The 21,077-nt window shown below is 47.6% G+C and overlaps 1 protein-coding gene across 7 annotated transcripts; it reads left to right on the forward strand.

The window, feature by feature from the left end:
- The first annotated feature begins 3,278 nt into the window (after window positions 1-3,278).
- On the forward strand, window positions 3,279-12,705 carry LOC133628652 (protein NYNRIN-like). Of its 7 annotated transcripts, none has more exons than XR_009820768.1 (3): window positions 3,279-4,272; window positions 7,710-10,350; window positions 11,399-12,705. XR_009820768.1 is itself a non-coding variant. In XM_062017061.1 (3 exons), the coding sequence occupies exon 3, from the start codon at window positions 10,911-10,913 to the stop codon at window positions 11,937-11,939; it is 1,029 nt and encodes a 342-aa protein (XP_061873045.1). In that variant the 5' UTR covers window positions 3,294-4,272; window positions 7,710-8,579; window positions 9,935-10,910; the 3' UTR covers window positions 11,940-12,705. The 7 variants fall into 7 exon arrangements, 5 of the variants coding, with proteins under 5 accessions (XP_061873043.1, XP_061873045.1, XP_061873047.1 ...); XR_009820769.1 differs by having other exon boundaries at window positions 7,710-10,079; window positions 10,214-12,705; XM_062017061.1 differs by having other exon boundaries at window positions 3,294-4,272; window positions 7,710-8,579; window positions 9,935-12,705.
- The last annotated feature ends 8,372 nt before the right edge of the window (window positions 12,706-21,077 follow it).

The following is a 21,077-nucleotide window of genomic DNA, read 5'->3' on the forward strand; positions in this document are numbered from 1 at the left end:
AGCAGAGATGTGAAGGTGGTCATTGAGGACCAGTGGCTGGTGAGCTGCACTGCCCCACCAATTGGGGACATGGTTCTGAATTGGAGGTGTTTTGGGGGACAGAGAGGAGGGCTCTGTGAGAGCAGGGCATGTGTGGCCTCAGCCCTCTCCTAAGCCAGGCTGTTATGGTGTTTTGGCAGTTGCAAAAATGCAGATGGCGTGGAGTTCTAAAACAAGATCAACCAGTACACCAGGGTCAACTCCAAGGTGAGATTTCCATTCTCTAACAGCCTGCGTCAGGCTCAGAGTTAATCCCAGCCTATGTGGTCTTGAGCAATGCTGCTTAGTGTTGAATCCTGGCCGGGGATCCCAAGAGCTTGAGTGGAGTGAGCACAAGCCTGGGAGCCCTGACTCTGAGTGCTGCCTTGGGCCAGAAACAACTCTTCTCTGTGGTTCTGTGTTCCCCACAGCCTGCACATGATTGAGCTTTGATCCTGTATGTGTCTGCAGTGGATTACAGAGAGGAGTCTGGCAGATACTGAAGTGAGGCATCTCCCATCTGTTGGCAGGACTCACAGGAGAAGCACTCTGATCACTCCATCACATGTTTTATGAGAATGTGGAAGGAGAAAGTGGCCTGGCCTCGTATCACCAAGGAGAACATCAAGGTGTGTTTGGCACCCGGCAGCCAGGACCAGCCTGAGCATATGTGCTGCCCCATGCTGCAGCTCCCAGGGGACACTGAGGGCCCCACGTGGGCATCCCAACACAGAGCTCCCAAAAAGCCCAATGTCACGGTCACTGCCAGTCCACAGAAAGGATGTGGCACACTTTTCCCTTAATGCAGGCAGGATCAGGACCAGCACATGCAGATGAAGGGGGACAGCCCCTGTCCCTCCTTTCCCCAGCCCTGTGCAGGAGCAGCCTGTGCTCACCCCATAGAACAATCCCTGGGCTGTGAGGATGGTGCTGCCTCATCCTCCCCGAGCTGCTCCCTCCCTCAGGGGATGCTCTCTCTGCCCACAGCCAGCCTGGTTCTTTGTGGACTTTGACAACTGGAGAGACTGGGAAGGGGATGAGGAGGTGGGGAGGGCCATGGTGGAGCAGTATGCAGAGGTGAGCAGGGGCCATAGGCCTCGAGGGTCCTGGGGCACATGTGAGGTGGGGTGCTTGGGGTAGGGGGGGTGATGGGCATTCAGAGTTCCCACAGCTGTGTGTTTCCCATCAATCTCCTGGAGAAGGTGACAGACAAAGGCCTCCCCACCCAGCCATGGATGACCTGGATGTAAGTACTGCCTGTGAGATTCCCACAGATGCTGCTACAGGCTGCAGCTGCCCCCGCTGAGCCAAGTCTCTGGCCCTCTGCTTGCTCCAGGACACCAGCAGCAGCTCCAGCTGTTCTCCTTGGGCAGCCTGTCCTGGGACCAGCCAGGGACACCCTCCCCAGGGCTGACTCTTCCTTGGCACCTGGCTCCTCCCTCCTGCAGGAAGACCTCTGAAGCCCAGACCCCTGGAGACATAGGACCAGCAGCACACACTGGCGAGCAGCCCGAGCTGGGATCTCTGGGAAAGTGGAGCTGCCCCGGATGATTCCCCGCCAAGCGCAGCGGAGTTGTTTATTTATTTACTTTACTTGAGCTGCCACCACCGTGTGCTGTCCCTTCGGGTCATCATGTGCCACTGATCACCATGATGCTGTCTCCTCACATCACTGGGAGCGCACGCCCTGCACCTCACCCTGCAGGCCCTGCCCACCCACTACGTCACAGTGGCCATCACCGCTGGCCCCATATCCCTCCGTGGATGCCGCCGTCGCCACCAGTCCTGTGTCCTTCCCTAGTCGTTGCCACTGCCATGGTGTTCCAGTGCCAGGGGGACAGCTGAGCCTGGCAGGTAGCAGCAGGGCAGGTGTGGTAGTTTGACCCTGGCTAGATGCCAGGTGCCCACCACACCACTCTATCCCCCACCTCCTCAGCAAGCCAGGGGAGGGGAGAAAATAAGATGGGAGTCTCGTGGGTTGAGATAAAAGCAGTTTAATAGAGAAACAGCAAAGCTGCACGTGCAGGAAGCAAAGCAAAATCAGATAAAGCTGTTACTCTCTACTTCCCATCAGCAGCGATGTCCGGCCACCTCCCGAGAAGCAGGGCTTCAGTACGCGTAGCGGTTGCTTTTGGAAGGCCGGAAATGAATCTTGCCTCCCCTTCCTGCTCCTCTCCCCCAGTTTATATTACTGAGTTGACATAATATGGTATGGAATATCTCCTTGTTCGGTCTGGGTCAGCTGTTCTGGCCATGGTCCCTCCCAAGATTGTGCTCACCCACAGCTATTGGTGAAGGTGGGGGAACGAATGCTGGAGGGACAGCCCTGATGCTGTGCGAGCAGTAGTCATAATATCGATATCAACAGTAAGCACAGCACTGCAATAGCTATGTTGGAAAATCACTACCATCCCAGACCCACTACAGTCTCCACCCCTTATTCCATACCATTTATGTCATGCTCAGACAAACCATCTTAACAACCTATATACATTCTTATATACTCTCATTAACCAGTACCCCCACTCTTCAACAGACAAACATCATTCTTGTATTCCCTCTTGCATCTTGCATCGAACAAACAACCAACATTCTTGTATCTTTCATCCTCTGTAGATGTTCACTGGAGCAGGCCATAACTTATGTCTCATCCATCAAGATGGATATCCAAGCCAGGGGAAACTGTGTTCAGTGTTGGGCACCAGCACCGACTTGGTTTGTCCATTTGTCTGATTTTCTTGCGAAGTTCATACCTCATTGCCTACAACAGACAACTCACATAACAGGTTATTTTTCCCCCAAGGTTAAGTCTCCTTGAGGTACACATTGAGTTTCCCCATCCTTTCTCATCACCCACCAAGTACACCCAGGCCCTTGAGCAAAGACAATCCCACAAATGGGTTTGCCCTTTCCCATGGGAGGTGCAACCCATACTGCCTTCCCCAGCCATTTCCCTGGGTGCACTACAGGGACCTTATCTCCTCCCACAGTATGTAGTGGTTTTGTTTGGGCAGGACCAGGACGGTTAGTTGAACCTCTGCTGTTAACCAGCCAAGTGGCTTCTGCTAAATTTTTATCCCACTGCTTCCATGCCCCATTGCCCAGTGCTCTCAACATGGTCTTTAGTAATCCATTATATCTTTCAATCTTTCCAGAGGCTTGTGGGTGATAGGGGATGTGGTATATCCACTCAATGCCATGTTTCTTTGCCCAGGAGTTTATGAGATTATTTAAAAAATGAGTCCCATTGTCTGATTCAATTCTTTCCGGAGTACCATGTCTCAACAAAACTTGCCTTTCAAGGTGCCAAGACAGTATTTCGGGCAGTGGCATGGTTTACAGGGTACGTTTCCAACCAACCGGTAGTTGCTTCCACCATGGTGAGTATATAACGCTTGCTTGGTGTGTTCGTGGTAGCGGTCCAACATAGTCAATTTGCCAGGCCTCATCATATTGAAAACCCAGCCATTGGCCTCTGTTCCAGGGAGACTTGATTCGTGTGGCTTGCTTGATTGTAGTGATGAGCAAAAGCAGACATACAGAAGGGAAAGGCCTGAGAAAGTTAGAAAGACATGATTCACTGTAAACTAACATGATAAGAAACCTCAGCTCACTGGAATTTGAACCGCTCGTTAGTAAAGGCCTTGAAAACCCTGAAAGCTGATAACTAAGAAGCTGGTGTGCAGACAACTGCAGATAAGAAGGACTTGGAATGTGGAAAACAGAATTGTTTGCATCCTGCTCCATGGCATGGAAATCTACCAGAGACACTGAACAAATGTAAGCTCAAAGAGGACTTATTACAATACAGAGTGGGGATAGGTCATGAATATGTAATAGGCGCTTATGCATACCCCTACCTGTACCCTATAAGTAGCCCTTTGTTAGACAATAGTGTGTGCGAGCTGGGCAGAATTATGTCCCTCACACCTGCCGGCGCAATACATACCTGCTTTATAACCCTTAACCGTGTTGTAGAGTTTGTTCCACACGTCAATTGGCGAGCCAGCCAGAAGACTCTCTCTGCCCGGCTGCTGGACCGGGTGGGGTGTGGGACATTCTAGGCGTGCCACCGGACTGTTTCTCTGGAGAGTCTCCCATCCCCATCCGATCGCTGCAGGGGAAGAGACAGACCGGCCAGCAGGCCAGATATGTAAATTGGGAAAGCCTGCAGGGGTATAGGGGACGAGTCCGTAAGCCGTGTATGGGACACCTCACGCTGTGATGAGGAGTAGGGGAGCTCACCAAGATCCTGTAAGTCGTAGTGGGGGTAGAAGTACCCCTTGCGCCTGGTGAGGGAGGGATACTGCTTGCCCTTGGGGAATTAGTGAATTCGCTGGTATGGTAACTTTGGCGCTTCTCGCTGGGATAGCGGGAGCACTGTGTGTGGTAGCTATCATCGTATATATTTGCTGCAAAACCTCTGTACCAGTACCATGCATATTTTAACATCGTTAAGAGCTCAAGTTGAGCATGGCTTGTGTTGCAGAGTGTGTGTGTGTGAGTGTGTGGTAGCATGGGACTTGCAGCGCGACTACGGAGTTCTGATCCACATCACCGTTTTCCCGGGAGGGAGGCAGCCGGAGACGAGCAGAGCTGAAAGGTCATTGTTGTATGTTGGAAATCTGTTCTGTGTTTTGTGAGTAGTTTGGTGTATGGCAGAGTGCTGGAGTTTGGTAGAAATCTAAAACTTTGGACTGGGGGGGGGGGGGGGGAACTCGAGCCGCCGACCTTCGGGCTGCCGGCCGGGTGTGCCACCAGGTACTTTCAAGTGCTAAACGAATAGAACAAGGCAGGACAGCCTGATCATTGTAAAAGCTTGATCACTCTGAAAAGGGAGGGGTGCCGTGTTCCTCCGCAGACAGGGGGGTCAGGATTCTGCAGATTGCAGGAACGGATCAGGTTTCGGTGTTTGGATTACTATAAGGCTTTGTTGTGTTATTCGGTTAAGCTAAAACACTTTATTGCCCTGAGTCCTTATAATCCCTGGACAGGAGTTGTTGTTGTTATTAGTTGTGGGTTGGTAAAAACAGTTCCTGTGGAAGTTAGAGAAAGGTAGAATCGGAGGTATAATGGGACCAAAACTGAGCAAGGAATTTCCCCAAGCAAGCCCCTTAGGATGCCCCTTAGGAATTATCTGGAGGTCCAGGAGGTTCAGTGAGCAAGAAGTTAATAATGTTTTGCAATCAGTGGTGGCCCTTCTACATATTAGATGATCAGGAGAGATGGCCAGAAAATGGTACCTTGAATTACAACAGTCTTTTACAATTAGCACTATTTTTAAGGAGAGAGCGGAAGTGGGAAGAATACTCATATGCTGCCCTGTTCTTCACCCTTCAAAACCATCCAGAGTATCAAAGGAGTTGTGGTCTTAACCCACCACAAGACCCTATGGTGTTGGCCTTAGAAAAGGAGAATCAGAGAGAAAGAAAAGACAAATTGGAGAGGTGTTGTTCTGCATGTAGTATAGAGCAGAGATGTATTAATCCTGAGAAGGTTCGGAAAGCACAGGACAAAGGGTTACCAGACCATGAAAGACCACCACCAGTGAGAGCACAGGAGAGTTTTGAAGAGTTGGAACCTGAAAGTGCTCCAAGTGTTAGTAGTGCCCCGGGAACCCCCATAGCACACCACACAAGGGCAAGAGAGGAGCCAAAAGTGGAACGTATCCAGACACCTTTACGGGAAGCAGTAGGACCAGACGGAAATGCAGTGTCGATTAGAGTACCGTTCACTTCATTTGACTTAGAATCATGGCAAAGTAAAACAAGATGCTATAGGGCAGATCCTATAGGAGTGGCAAAACATTTCAGGTATTTAGTCAGACGGCATAACCCTGATTGGAAGGATGTCCAGTTAATGCTAGACAGCTTCACCAAAACCGAGAAGCAGCTAATATTAAGAAGGGCTCAGGAGTCAGCTGAGGACCACCTTAAAGGGACAGAGGAGGATGTAAAAGAGTATTTTCCCCTACAGGATCCCTACTGGGATCCTAATAGGTCGGCACATATGAAACTATTGGAGCAGTATCGAGATTGGGTTGCAAGGGGAATAGAGAGCGCCATCCCTAGAGCAGTTAATTGGGCGGCATTGTATGCAGTCTGGCAGGGGCCAAATGAATCCCCAACAGAATTTCTCGAGAAACTGAAAGATACAATGAGGCACCAGGCTCCTTTAGATCCGGAGTCAGATATTGGGACATAGCAATTAGTCTCGCTTTTCATCGGGCAGTCTGCTAATGATATACGGAAGAAGCTACAAAAGCTGGGAATGCCTGAGGGGCGTAATATAGAAAAGTTGCTTGATGAAGCTTGGAAGGTATTCAATAACAGAGGAGGAAGGGAGAAGGGACCGCAAGGTGGCGGAAGAGGACCGGAGAAAGGATAGGGGAGCTCTAATAGCAGCTTTTACAGCAGGGCAGAGCCCCTGGGAACAAGAATCCCGGGAGGTCTCCTGTAGGGATTAATCAATGTGCATGTTGTAGACGTACAGGACATTGGAAGAAGGATTGCCCCCAGAAGAAACAGAGAAAAAAGAAGAGTAAGAGGGTTTCCGTAGTAGAAGAACAGGAGGATTGACAGGGACCTGGGGACTCCACCCTAGCGGATCCGCTGGTTATAATGAAGCTAGGGGAACGGCAATGGGGAGTTGAATTTCTAGTGGATACTGGTGCTACATTTTCGATATTGAATCAAGCTTTAATGCCTATAGATGACGACTTTATAACGGTAAAGGGGGCTACTGGCCAAAGTGAAAAGGCATATTTTCTCCAACCCTTAAGGTTTAAATTGGCAAAACAATTGGGGATCCATAAGTTTCTTTATATGCCAACCTCGCCCAAGCCACTACTGGGGCGGGACTTATTAGAAAAATTGGAAGCAGAAATAAAATTTGGGAAAGACGGGGTAGAAATTAAAGTGGGAGGTGACCAGTTAATTGAACTTTTAAGTTTAGCCCTAATAAGTCCCTCTGAAGAGATGAGAGTGCCAAAGAAAGTGGAAGACCAAGTATTCCCTGGGGTATGGGCCACTGAAATGCCTGGCAAAGCAAAAACAGCCTTACCCATAACAGTTAAAATTAAACCAGGAACCAAACCGGTAAGAGTGAGACAATATCCCTTGAGGTTAGAGGAGAGGAAAGGGATTTGCCCAATCATAGAACGATTTCTGTAATATGGATTACTAGTAGAATGTGAATCTGAATACAACACTCCCATATTACCAGTGAAGAAGCTGGATGGGAATTACAGAATAGTTCAGGATCTTCGGGCCATAAACAAAATAACTGAGGATTTATACCCTGTGGTGGCCAACCCATACACTTTGCTGACAAAACTGAAACCTGAATTGGCCTGGTTTACTGTATTGGATTTAAAGGATGCTTTCTTCTGCCTAACTTTGAGCCCTGAGAGTCAACTGCTGTTTGCCTTTGAGTGGGAGAATCCAGAGACAGGGAGAAGGACACAACTTACATGGACTGTGCTCCCACAAGGCTTTAAAAACAGCCCAACTCTCTTTGGCAACCAGCTGGCTAAAGACTTAGAGCAGTGGGAGCGACCACCTGGGATTGGAACAGTGTTGCAGTATGTGGACAACATCCTGGTAGCCACAGTAACACAGGAGCAAAATATAGCATGGACAGTAAGTTTATTGAATTTTATTGGACTAAGTGGTTATCGAATTTCTCCACAGAAAGCTCAAATAGCCCAGCAAAAGGTGACATATCTAGGATATGAAGTCACAGCTGGTGAACGGACCCTGGGAGCCGCATGGAAGGAAGCCATCTGCCAGACTCCCAGACCACAGACAGTTGAGTTGCTCCATACATTCTTGGGAATGACAAGTTGGTGTCCGTTATGGATTTATAATTATGGACTGTTGGTGAAGCCACTCTATGAACTTTTAAAGAGTGACACAAAGAATCTCACCTGGACTGGGGAAGCCGCTCAGGCTTTTCACAAATTAAAGTGAGAGCTAATGCAGTCACCGGCCTTAGGCCTACCAGACCCTACAAAATCCTTTTGGTTATTCTCTCATGAAAAGCAAGGAATTGCGCTGGGAATACTGGCTCAGGAGCTTGGCCCAGACCAAAGGGCAGTGGCATACTTCTCCAAACAATTGGATGAAGTAAGCAGAGGATGACCTAGCTGCCTAAGAGCGGTGGCAGCAGAAGTAATTAACATCCAGGAAGCTTGTAAATTCATGATGGGTCAGCAGATCACAGTGTTGATATCTCATACAGTGTCCACTGTACTGGAAGCAAAAGGGGGGCACTGGTTATCCCCACAAAGATTCCTCAAATATCAGGCCATTATGGTAGAACAGGATGATGTCCAGATAACAGTAACTAACATTGTCAACCCAGCATCTTTCCTTAGTGGAGTTACAGGGGAAACAGTGACTCACGATTGCCTGGAAACCATTGAGGCAGTCTACTCCAGTCGACCAGACCTGAAAGAACAACCGCTGGAGGATGCTGAGGACACATGGTATACAGATGGCAGCAGCTCCGTCAAGAATGGACAGTGCAAAGCAGGGTATGCAGTGACCACTACAGACAAGGTAATAGAGTTTGGGCCCCTCGCCTCAGGCACCTCTGCACAAAAGGCTGAAATAATAGCTTTAACTCGAGCATTAGAGCTTGCTAAAGACAGGAAGGTTAACATTTGGACAGATTCCAAATATGCCTTTGGAGTGGTTCACGCCCATGGAGCAATCTGAAGAGAAAGAGGACTCTTATCCACCCAAGGGAAGCACATAAAACATGCAGAGGAAATTCTCAAACTGTTAGAAGCTGTACAGTTACCAAAGCAAGTAGCGATTATGCATTGCAAAGCTCACCAAAAGGGAACAACTGCACAAGAGGTAGGAAATTCCATGGCAGACTGGGAAGCAAGGAGAGCAGCTGAAAGAGGTACAGCAGAGATACAGTCTCTGATTCCAGATGGAAAAATACCAATCAACCAAATTCCTAACTATTCAAAAGAAGACCAGAAATTGATTCAGGATTTAGGTGGAAAAACAAAGGAAAATGGGTGGGCTACAACACCACAAGGGAAAATAGTGGTGCCTAGCACATTACTTTGGGCTATAATCATGGCTGAACATAGAAAGTCTCATTGGGGAGTTGAAGCCCTGTATAAGTATCTAACCAAATGCATTGTCGCCCGTAACTTGTACACAACCATCAAACAAGTAACACAACAATGTGAGATTTGTTTACAGAATAACCCACAGGTAAGTCGGAAAATGGAGCTAGGGCAGATAGGGAAGGGTAATTTCCCTGGACAGTGGTGGCAATTTGACTTTTCAGAACTTCCAAGAAAAGGGGGGTTCCGATATCTACTTGTACTAACCGATACCTTTTCAGGATGGCCAGAAGCATTCCCTCGCCGAACAAACAAGGCTAGAGAGGTAACTAAGGCTTTACTACATGAAGTAATACCAAGATTTGGGGTCCCAGCAGTAATATCCTCAGACAGAGGCCCTCATTTTGTGGCCAAAATTACCCAACAAATTAGTCGGGTTCTGGGGATAGATTGGCAGTTGCATACTCCCTACAGACCCCAGGCAAGCACCCAGGTGGAAAAGATGAACCACCTTCTTAAATTACAGATTGTAAAATTGGGCCAAGAACCTGGACTAGCCTGGCCTCAGTCACTACCTCTAGCCTTGCTGCAAATAAGAATTAAACCAAGGGCTAAGGAGGGATTAAGTCCCTTCGAAATAATGTATGGAAGACCCTATTCGGTCCAAGCAGGAACATCAACACAAGTTGGTGCCGAGGTGTTAACTGACTATGTAATAAGCTTACAAAAACAACTTAGAAAAATAGGAAAACTGGTTTTGGAGACCCGTGCTCGTGGCCTGGACGGGCCAGTACATAACATAGAACCAGGTGATTATGTATATGTCAGATCTCTTTCAGACTCACCCCTGGAGCCGAAATAGGAAGGACCATTCCAGGTTCTGTTGACGACACACACAGCTGTTAAGATACAGGAACAGACATCATGGATACACCATACCAGAGTAAAGAAAGCTCACAAGCAGCGTTGGGAGGTAACAGAGACTGGACCCTTAAGACTCCGACCCCGGCAAAGGTCCTCACAATCTTAAGAGCAGACCTTTAAAATGATTAATGAAGAGTTTAAGCTGTTAATATGTTTTAGTATCTTCTCCCTTGCCTGCAACAGAGAGCCTAAGGACTGGCCTTGGAATCATGCTCAGAAGAGCCATATTGTGATGAAGGGAAAGGTGGATCCAAGAACAATGCTGGCTATGGTGGTCTCTCACGGGAATGAGGTATACCAGGAAAGCCAGTGGGACAGAGGTAATGGGGACGAGATTACCTGGTTATGGGCAAAAATGGGGAATGAGATCACAGTGGGATGCCAAGCATATCATGAGGATGATGAGACGGTGATTTTGGGGGGAAGTATGATTAGTATAAGGATGATGACATCTTCAAATGAAATTGGAGAAGTGTGCCTAGGGAGACCTGAGTGCTGGTTTAGTTTTAACCTAACCGAACCAGCCCTGGTCACCTGCCTATGGCAAGGATTGGAAGATCAGGTACTGCACTATAAAGCCAAAATTGACCCGAGGTTAGAACTAAAGATCTTTGAGATTGGGCCATATGTAATCAAGAATATGGGTCAACAACAAATGTTGCTTGGCCCAGAATGGTCTCTTAAACGTGTTGAAATGCCAATGCGAATCAATGTTTCTGGCATTCAGCCAGCATGCTCTCCTTTCCTGAAAACATCTTTTGAGGGCTGGACAACTTGGCTGCAGAAACAAGGGCCCTTTAGGGGCCAAACACAGAGAGACATAACTGGTGTATAGGGGACAGGATTGGAGGTCCTAAATGGAGTTGATTTGGAAATATTAATGAACAGATTGGCCACTGCAAATAGTGATCTGATAAGGTTACAACAACCTTTGCAATATTCTCTATCAGCATTAGGAACTAAAAAGTGGCTTTTATCAAAAGGGTCACCAAGGTGGGAAAAGGTGGAAAGGCATTACCATGATTGGGTAACAAACACAGTTGGTACGGTCCAGGACAATGTTTCTTTGGCCCTCAGTTGCGTACAGACACAATTATGGATGCAGTCGGTAGCTGCCCTAATTATACGAGAGGGTGGTAAAGTTATTTTCCCCACTGAAATCCAGAAGGTGGTTTGGAACAGTGCCACAAACTTAGAGAAGGAGCTTCAATCTTGGTGGACTCTGGTAAATTTTACCTATGATCCCATCACTGATACAGCCACAGCATTTGTGTTGACTGTATGTAACGCTTCAATATACGTGATCCACCCCATTATTGCATTAGGACTAAACCATAATAGAACTGTGCTCTGTCCTTCTGAACACAGAACGTGGACACAAATGGTGCACGGGAAGTGGCAAACTGTAAATTTGGAGCCTTGCATTACTCGAAAGCAACAAGGACTCATCTGTAAAAATAGCACACTCGATGCCCAAGACATCTGCCTCAACACCGAGCAAAGCATCTGTCACTTTGAGATCCATCCGGATGCTAACCAGAAGACCGTACTTGTATATATTGGCCAAGGTTGTGTGTGTTTAAGGACTGCTTGCACATCTATAGTAGTAGATAAGATAATCATGGATAGTAAGAATAATTCTAATTTCTGTATTTGTAACTTCGTTAAGATTGTTGGGTGTGACTTTTCTTATTTGGCACCAACCGTATCTGACCAACTGATAAAATCAAATTATACAACACTTCCCAAATCATCACCTGTACCTATTGGAATGAATCTTACATTGGTGACACAATTAAAGAAACATCAGAATTTGATCAAAATTTTAAACGAGGTCCAAGAAAATGGGAAAAAGACCCCAATAACAGTCCACTATGACACCAGGGGAATAAAAAGGGTCCTGAAATGAGTAAGAGAAGACACAAACAAGCATTGGTGGGATGTGCTGTTTGGATGGTCCCCCACTGCGACTGGCATCCTAAATAAGATGTGTCACCCCATTATAGTCTTTTTGATACTAGTCTCAGTTAGCTTTGTTTTCTCTGCTGTGCTGTTTATTTGGAATTGGAGAATGCAGCGACAACTAACAATTTTGTCTTCCATGTCTAGTGCCCATGAAAATGCATTAAAAGGTGAGCTACAAGTGAATCACTTTCCAGTTCCCCTTCAAGAGGTAGAAATGCATTTGGCAAATGAATTTGCCGATACTAAAAGACAGGGGGGAATTGATGAGCAAAAGCAGACATACAGAAGGGAAAGGCCTGAGAAAGTTAGAAAGACATGATTCACTGTAAACTAACATGATAAGAAACCTCAGCTCACTGGAATTCGAACCGCTCTTTAGTAAAGGCCTTGAAAGCCCTGAAAGCTGATAACTAAGAAGCTGGTGTGCAGACAGCTGCAGATAAGAAGGACTTGGAATGTGGAAAACAGAATTGTTTGCATCCTGCTCCATGGCATGGAAATCTACCAGAGACACTGAACAAATGTAAGCTCAAAGAGGACTTATTACAATACAGAGTGGGGATAGGTCATGAATATGTAATAGGCGCTTATGCATACCCCTACCTGTACCCTATAAGTAGCCCTTTGTTAGACAATAGTGTGTGCAAACTGTGCAGAATTATGTCCCTCGCACCCGCCGGCGCAATACATACCTGCTTTATAACCCTTAACCGTGTTATAGAGTTTGTTCCACACGTCAGCAGCATATGTTTCACTTTTGGGGGTGACCTGTGTAATGGCTTCCATGGTCAAGTCCACCCCTCGATCATGAGCCCATCTATATGTTGCATCTCTTCTCAGATGTCCTGATGTTTCATGGGCCTACCGAGCTATAAATAGCTCACTTTTACGCTCCCAGTCTAGGTCTACCTGAGCTACTTCAATTTTAGCAGCTTGGTCTACCTGTTGGTTGTTCCATTGTTCTTCAGTGGCACGGCTTTTGGGCACGTGAGCATCTACATGACGTACTTTCAGAGTCATGTTTTCCACCCGAGCAGCAATGTCTTGCCATAATGCAGCAGCCCAGATGGGTTTACCCTTCTGCTGTTGGTCTTCTTCCATTGCTGTAGCCATCCCCATAGGGCATTAAACACCATCCAGGAGTCAGTATAGAGTACTGGCCACGTCTCTCGTTCTGCAATCTTTAGAGCTAGTTGGATGGCTTTCACTTCAGCAAACTGACTCGACTCACCTTCTCCTTCAGTGGCCTCAACAACTCATCGTGTGGGACTCCACACAGCAGCTTTCCACTTACAATGATTTCCTACCACGTGGCAGGATCCATCAGTAAACAAAGCATAATGCCTCTCATCTTCTGATAGTTCATTATATGGTGGTGCCTCTTGGGCGCGAGCTACTTCCTCAGGCAACGCTCCAAAATCTCTGCCTTCTGGCCAGTCCATGATTTCTTCCAGGATTCCTGGGCGATTAGATTTCCCCAGCCGAGATCGTTGTGTAATCAACGCCATCCACTTACTCCATGTAGCGCTGGTTGCATGATGTATAGAAGGGGTTTTCCCTTTGAACATCCAGTGTAACACAGGCAGACGTGGTGCCAAGAGGAGATGAGCTTCTGTGCCAATGACTTCTGAAGCAGCTCGAAGTCCCTCATATGCTGCTAGTATTTCTTTTTCAGTTGGGGTGTAGTGGGCTTCCGATCCTCGATATCCTCGGCTCCAAAACCCTAATGGTCGACCTCGGGTTTCTCCAGATGTTTTCTGCCAGAGGCTCCAGGTGAGACCATGCTCTCCGGCAGCAGTGTAGAGGATATTCTGCACAGCTGGTCCTGTACGGATGGGCCCAAGGGCGACTGCACGAGCTATTTCCTGTTTAATTTTTTGAAAAGCTTGTTGTTGCTCAAGGCCCCACTCAAAACAGTTCTTCTTTCTGGTTACTCTAAAAAGAGGGCTCACAAGCTGACTATAACCTGGGATATGCATCCTCCAGAATCCCACAAGGCCCAGGAAAGCTTGTGTTTCTTTCTTATTAGTTGGTTGAGACATAGTCGCTATTTTGTTCACAACATCCATAGGCACATGCCGATGCCCATCTTCCCATTTTATGCCCAAAAACTGGATCTCTTGTGCAGGTCCCTTTACTTTGTTTCTTTTTAGAGCAAAACCAGCTTTTAGGAGAATCTGAATTATTCTTTTCCCTTTCTCAAACACTTCTTCTGCCTTGTTGCCCCATACAATTATGTCATCAATGTACTGTAAATGTTCAGGGGCATCACCCATTTCCAGCACAGTTTGGATTAGACCATGACAAATAGTAGGACTATGTTTCCATCCCTGGGGCAATCTATTCCAGGTATATTGGACACCTCTCCATGTGAAGGCAAATTGTGACCTGCACTCTGCTGCCAACGGAATTGAGAAAAATGCATTAGCGATGTCAGTCGTAGCATACCACTTGGCTGCTTTTGACTCCAGTTCATACTGGAGCTCTAACATGTCTGGTACAGCAGCACTCAGTGGTGGTGTCACTTCATTCAGGCCACGATAGTCTATTGTTAACCTCTACCCTCCATCAGATTTTTTCACAGGCCATATGGGACTATTAAATGGGGAATGAGTTTTGCTAATTACTCCTTGAGCCTCCAGTTGAAGAATCAACTCACGGATGGGAGCCAGGGAATCTCCTTTTGTGCGATATTGCCTCCGGTGCACCGTCCTGGTAGCAATTGGTACCTGTTGCTCTTGAACTTGCAGCAATCCCACAACAAAAGGGTCTTCTGAGAGGCCAGGTAAATTAGAGAGTTGTTTGATTTTCTCTGTATCTACAATGGCTATACCAAAAGCCCATCGATACCCCTTGGGGTCTTTGAAGTACCCTCTCCTGAGGTAATCTATGACAAGAATACAAGGGGCCTCTGGACCAGTCACAATGGGGTGCTTTTCCCATTTGTCCCCTGTTAAGCTCACTTCAGCCTCTAATACAGATAATTCTTCACATCCCCCTGTCACTCCAGAGATCCAGACAGAATCTGTGCCTCTATACTTTGATGGCAGCAATGTACACTGTGCCCCTGTGTCTACTAAGGCTTTATACCTTTGTGGGTTTGATGTGCCAGGCCATCGAACCCACACAGTCCAGTAGATTCGGTCATCCCTTTCCTCCTCCTGGCTGGAGGCAGGGACCCTCTATTTCTTTTCTTCATCAGAGTATGATCCTTGCAATTTTAGACCTGAAGTCTCCTCAGGAAGTGGTTGCAGTTCTTCTATGTCTTGGAGATTGCTGATTGTCCTCTTTTGTTCTGGCAGCTACTATGCTGACAGCCCTCTTGGGTGGTCCTTTTCTAACAGCTGTCTTCCCCCTTAGTTCACGTACACATGCTTCCAGCTTAAAAGTGGGTTCACCATCCCATTTCCTCATATCCTCTCCTTGGCCACGCAAAGAGCCAGAGTTCATTTCGCGGTATACTCCTGCATCTGGGACTTCCTTTTCCCCTGGTCGGGGCAGTGGATGACGAAATTCTTGGGGCAGTTCCGACAGTCAGGCCATCATCCCACACTGGTGAGGAGATGCAGAGGCTCTCTTCATAGTTCTGTAACCAAGAAGATATTCTCTCCACTGTTGGTATATCCATGTCTGGGTGATACACCATTGCCAGGATATTCGAATATGTAGCTGGGGCACTCTGAATCACTTTTCTCAACATGACCCGTGTACACTGGACATCGTCTGGATCTGTGGAGGCCTCGACATTATCCAGATCACCATAGATGACTTCCAACACAGCTAATTCCCTTAGATATTGGATGCCTTCATCAGCTCTAGTCCACTTTCCTCGGGCATTTACAAGGTCTTCCTTGAATGGGTATCTTGCCCTTACACTTCAGAGAAGCCGTTCCCAGAGACTGCAAATTGAGGTCTTCTTTCCAATGCCTCTATCAATTCCCCGGTTCGTAGTGAGAGATCCCAGCTGTTGGACTTCTGTACCTTCCAATTGCTGACTGTCAGCCCCGTTATCCCAACATCAGAGCAGCCAGGCACCAATCCGCTCACCTGGCTGGCGACTGTAATCTTTTCGCATATCTCTAAGTTCTGTTGAGGTGAGGGACTGAGTAGTTTCCATTTCCTTTTCGATTTCTTTCACTCCTTCTGCTGATCTCCTTACTGAAGGACTAGCTTCTTCTTCTAACTTTTCCTCTTCCTCCTCTTCTGCCCTTACTAATCGATTATATGGTCTTGTTGACCTCCTTATCCACTGTTTCTTTTTCACTACTGGGGCAACCACTGTGGTTGTTGTTTGATTCCCTGACTCAACCATGGTAGTCTCAGATACAGTTTGAATTTCCACCTCGGCCATAGTTCTCTGAGAGGACTGGACTGCAACTGACTCAACCATGGTGGTCTCAGATCCAGTTTGAGTTTCCATTTCAACCATAGTTCTCTGAGAGGACTGGAGTGCAGCTCGGTAGGCAGAGGCTAGGCCCCAGTATAGTGCCTGAACCTCATGGACCTCATTGGGGTAGACAAGACACCCTTCTATCAGGTGGCGTGCCAGTAAAGCAGGGGTTTTTATCTGTTCAGGTGTAAAATCCCAGGTTACAGGAGGTGATAACCGTCCTAGGAATTTGCCCAAATTTATCCACACACCCTGCCACCCAGGGACTGGCCGCTTCAGGGGGCATTTAAACATGTTTCCATCGCAAATTTGTCCTCTCTGATACCCAGATGAGTCCAGATTCCACAAAATATACCAGCCATATTAATTAGTAATATTAAAATTCTCATATAAGGGTGACAAAGGACCTGGGAAGTCTGTATAACAAAATTGTCTACATCAGTCTGAGCTGAGGGGAAAGAGGTGCTTTGTCCCATGACCTCCACAAGATATCTCCCACAGCTCAGTAAATTCATCAGTAATAGACTGAGACTCACAATTATTATTTGGGTCATCATGTTCCCAGGCCCTTTCATCCTTTTCACAAAATCATACAGCCAACTTAGCAAAGCTATCAAGGTTAGAGCACAGCACAGAGTCAGTGTTAGTAGCATCATGCTACCAAACATTACAAAGTGTAAGATAAGCTGCATTGCAGCTAGGCTCCATGACCAGCACAGGAACTTTGCACTCATTGGCTTACTGTAATTGCAATGGAGTTAATGTAAAACTGCTATTATCTCGCCCCACGTTGGGCGCCAAAAAGGCTGTGGTAGTTTGACCCTGGCTGGATGCCAGGTGCCTACCACACCACTCTATCCCCCACCTCCTTAGCAAGCCAGGGAAGGGGAGGAAATAAGATGGGAGTCTTGTGAGTTGAGATAAAAGCAGTTTAATAAAGAAACAGCAAAGCCGCGCACGCGGGAAGCAAAGCAAAAGCAGATAAAGTTGTTACTCTCTACTTCCCATCAGCAGCGATGTCCGGCCACCTCCCGAGAAGCAGGGCTTCGGTATGCATAGCGGTTGCTTTTGGAAGGCCAGAAATGAATCTTGCCCCCCCTTTCTGCTCCTCTCTCACAGTTTATATTACTGAACTGACATCATATGGTATGGAATATCTCCTTGGTCAGCCTGGGTCAGCTGTTCTGGCCGTGGTCCCTCCCAAGATTGTGCTCACCCACAGCTATTGGGTGAAGGTGGGGGAAGGAATGCTGGAGGGACTGCCCTGATGCTGTGCGAGCAGTAGTCATAATATCGATATCAACAGTAAGCACAGCACTGCAAGAGCTGTTGTGGAAAATCACTACCATCCCAGACCCACTACAGCGGGGCAGGACCGGCTCTCTCACAGTGCCACTGTCTCTCTTACAGTTCAATACCAAAGTGCTGTCATGCCGGGTGGCAGAGCTGCGGCCCAAGGGTGGCGGGGAGCCGGTGTGCAGGTTCCAGGTGTTGCTGGAGAACACCATCCACTTTCCCGAGGGCAGTGAACAGCTGCCGAAGCGAGACTGACAGCACTGATTCCCCCATGTCCTCCACAGCCCGACAACCTCAGCCTCATTGGCGATGTGCCGATGCTGTGTCACTCGGCAGAGCACCAAGGCCATTCACTTCGTGCAGACAACGTTGGAACCGGGCGCCGAGGTGCTGCTGGATAGGGAATGTTGCTTGGACCATATGCAGCAGTACTCAGGTCCGTGCCTGTCATGGTTTGACATGACAGCCTTTTCTGGTAAGGGGGAAGGGGCTGTAAAGATGGCTTCTGTAAGTAGTTACTCGAAAACTCTCCCCAGCTCTGAGTGAGACACACTTCTGGGGCTGAGCCAATTAGACGCCTCCATGATCACTTTTTAAGAAGAAGCTGGAAGAGGAGTCTTCTTCCTCCTTCTTCTTCCTGTTTCTTCCTTTTTCTATTCCTTCCTCTTCTAAGTGATGGTGGTGCAAGGAGTAGGAACAATGAGAGAAATAACCATGCAGACTCCAAGGTCAGTGATGAAAGGGAAGAGGAGTCATGCTGGAGCAGAGACTCCCCTGCATTCTACGGAGATGATTGGTGAAGCTGAGATTTTTTTTCATTTCTTTAAAGACCCCGTGTCAGGGGCAGAGACTCACGTTGCTAAAGCTGACCCCAGACCAGGGGCAGCGATTCACTTCATTTAAGGCCCCGAGCCAGGGACAGTAATGATGGCCGGAGCAGGCCATGTCCCAAGGAAGGGACCCAATATCCACAGCTGTAACTGTGGGAATGAACCCACGACAAAGCAGCCCATTAAACTTTTGCCCAGAAGAGGCCATGGCCTGAGAGAGGGACCCTATAACTGCAGAAACTGCAACCGTGGCAAAGAATCCATGCCAGAGATATTCACCAAGGACTGCATCCCATGTGAGGGACCCTGCATCAGCAGAAGCCGCAGCTGTTGGGAACAACCCACACCAGAGACGTTCGTTAAGGACTGTGTCCCAGGGGAGGAACCCCGTGTTGGAGCAGGGGAAGAATGCAAGGAGTCATCCTCATCTGAGAAGAGAGAAGTGGCAGAGTCTATCTGCGAGAGACTGACCACATTCCCCATTCCCTGCCCCCCTGAGCCATTGAGGGGGGAGGAGGTAGAGATATCGGGAGCAGTGAGCTGGGCCCGGGAAGAAAAGAGGGATGGGGTAAGGAGATCTTAAAGTGTTGGTTGTAATTTTCTCATCATCCTACTCCCTTTTTGCTTTTATTCCATTCTGTTTCTTGTAGAATAAACTTTCCTACTTTCCTCTCTAAGTCGAGTACTGGAGTCTGTTTTGCCCAGAACTATAATTGGCAGTGAGCCTTCCCTGCCCTTTTCTCAATCCACAACAACCTTGCTTATCTTTTTCCTCCCATTTCGCTCTGCTATCCTAATGAGGGTGGGAGTGAATGGGGGAACCGAGCGAGAGACTGTCATGGTGCTGGTGTGCTAGCTGGGCCAAACCACAACAGTGCCCCGGGAGCATCCGGTAACACCTCGATGCAAAACATCGACCAGCAGTGTCATCCGGACCCTGGGCAGGGGGGATGTCATTGACAGCATATCCCTACCCTGGGCAGGGAGAGGGCAGCCCGGAAGCACTGCACACTTTGGTTACTTTGCCAAATGGCTGTCCCAATGTTGGAAGGTCCCATCTCCCTTTGCTCTTACTGTAGGCTCAAACAGCCTGTGGTATTGTTAGCTTTTCCCACGGGCTGGTGCATGAGAGAAGATGGGCCATACCCACTCTATGCCATGCTCTTTGGCATGGTGTTTGTTAGTGTCTATGAGGCTACTTCAGACATGACTGTCTGTTTTGATTCTTCCTGGGGTGCCCTGTCACTCGAAGACGGATTTTTCAAGGCCCAGGGGTGTGTTCCAGGCACTGGCATGGGCCACTGGATCTGTCTGCTTCTGAGCAGTAGCATAAGCCCCATAGCAACAAGCACATACCTGGGCATTTGCAGATGTCATGAGCAATACCAGCTGTAAAAAAATAGTTTGACTAAAAAAAATCTCTTTTCCTGTGTTCAGTGGCACTCACAGCTACCGCTTGCATATCTCTTCCTGGACAGCATCTCAACACTGCCATTGCAGAACAGCTGTTTGGATTCAAGACAACTCCATGATGAGCAGGGACGAAGCTCCTTTTGACCCCTGCTGATGCCTCTGGAGAAGAGGAAGCTGAGAGGAGACATGATCACTTTCTACTACCTTGTTACAGATACAGGATTATTTTAGTTAACAACTTAACATCACAATAACTAATTAAGCACTTGTTAATCACTTGGTAATAGTTTAATCAATTAGCTAAGCACTTGCAAATAGCTCAATCACCTGTTGATTAAGTAAGCATTCATTTGAATCACATAAGGATCAAACTGCAAGAGTTACATACCACACCTGATAAGGACCTGTTAAGACAAGACCCTGAGACCTGTTCAGACAAGACCCTGGTATATGTATTTGTTAGGTTACCTTACCTGTTGCTAAAGCAAAGGGAATGATATATTTTTTTAACCAGTCACTATGATATTGGAAATGTTATAATAGTTAGGAACCAATCAAGGTAAAGGGCAAATTAAGAGATGGACATTTTATGCATGCTTTTGTTGGCAAATGTAGTTCTTTGTTTGAAGTGTATAAAAACCTTGAAATTGTAACTAACAATGAAGCCATGAAGTTTGGAGGAGCTATCTCCCCTGTTTCCCAGTGCTGCATAATAAAGAAGTGCCTGCTTATCTGCATTCTTGTGTAGATAAGTTTTTGGGGATTGCGGATCGAGCAACGGTTTTGGTTACCCAGATGAGACCTTGCGAGTGAGACTGGACGGGATGGGATGCTGATTGAACTCCAGCCGGCACCGAGGGATTCTCGGGGAGGACCATCGCCTGCGACCCTTACAGTTCCTCTCAAAGTTCCCTGGAGTGGTAAGGCACTTCTAATTGGTTGGGGGCAGAACCTGGTGAACTAGCCTGTAAGTCGCGGTGTCAGAGACCCTGCTTGGTTGGGCCCAGGGAAAGCCCAAAGGAGCCTGCCAGTAAGACGGAGCGAAAGTTCTGCTTGGTTGGGCTAGAGGATCCTCAGGTATTGGAAGCCTAGGCGCCGCCCGTAAGGAGAACGCAAAAGCGATCGCAGGGTTGGCATTGGTATTGCAGCCCAT

This window comes from Colius striatus, chromosome W, assembly GCF_028858725.1.
Source record: "Colius striatus isolate bColStr4 chromosome W, bColStr4.1.hap1, whole genome shotgun sequence".
Classification (NCBI taxonomy): domain Eukaryota; kingdom Metazoa; phylum Chordata; class Aves; order Coliiformes; family Coliidae; genus Colius; species Colius striatus.

Excerpts from the sequence above, each read along its gene's own strand:
- LOC133628652 (XM_062017059.1), top strand. The coding sequence starts at position 8,841 with ATGCATTGCAAAGCTCACCAAAAGGGAACAACTGCACAAGAGGTAGGA.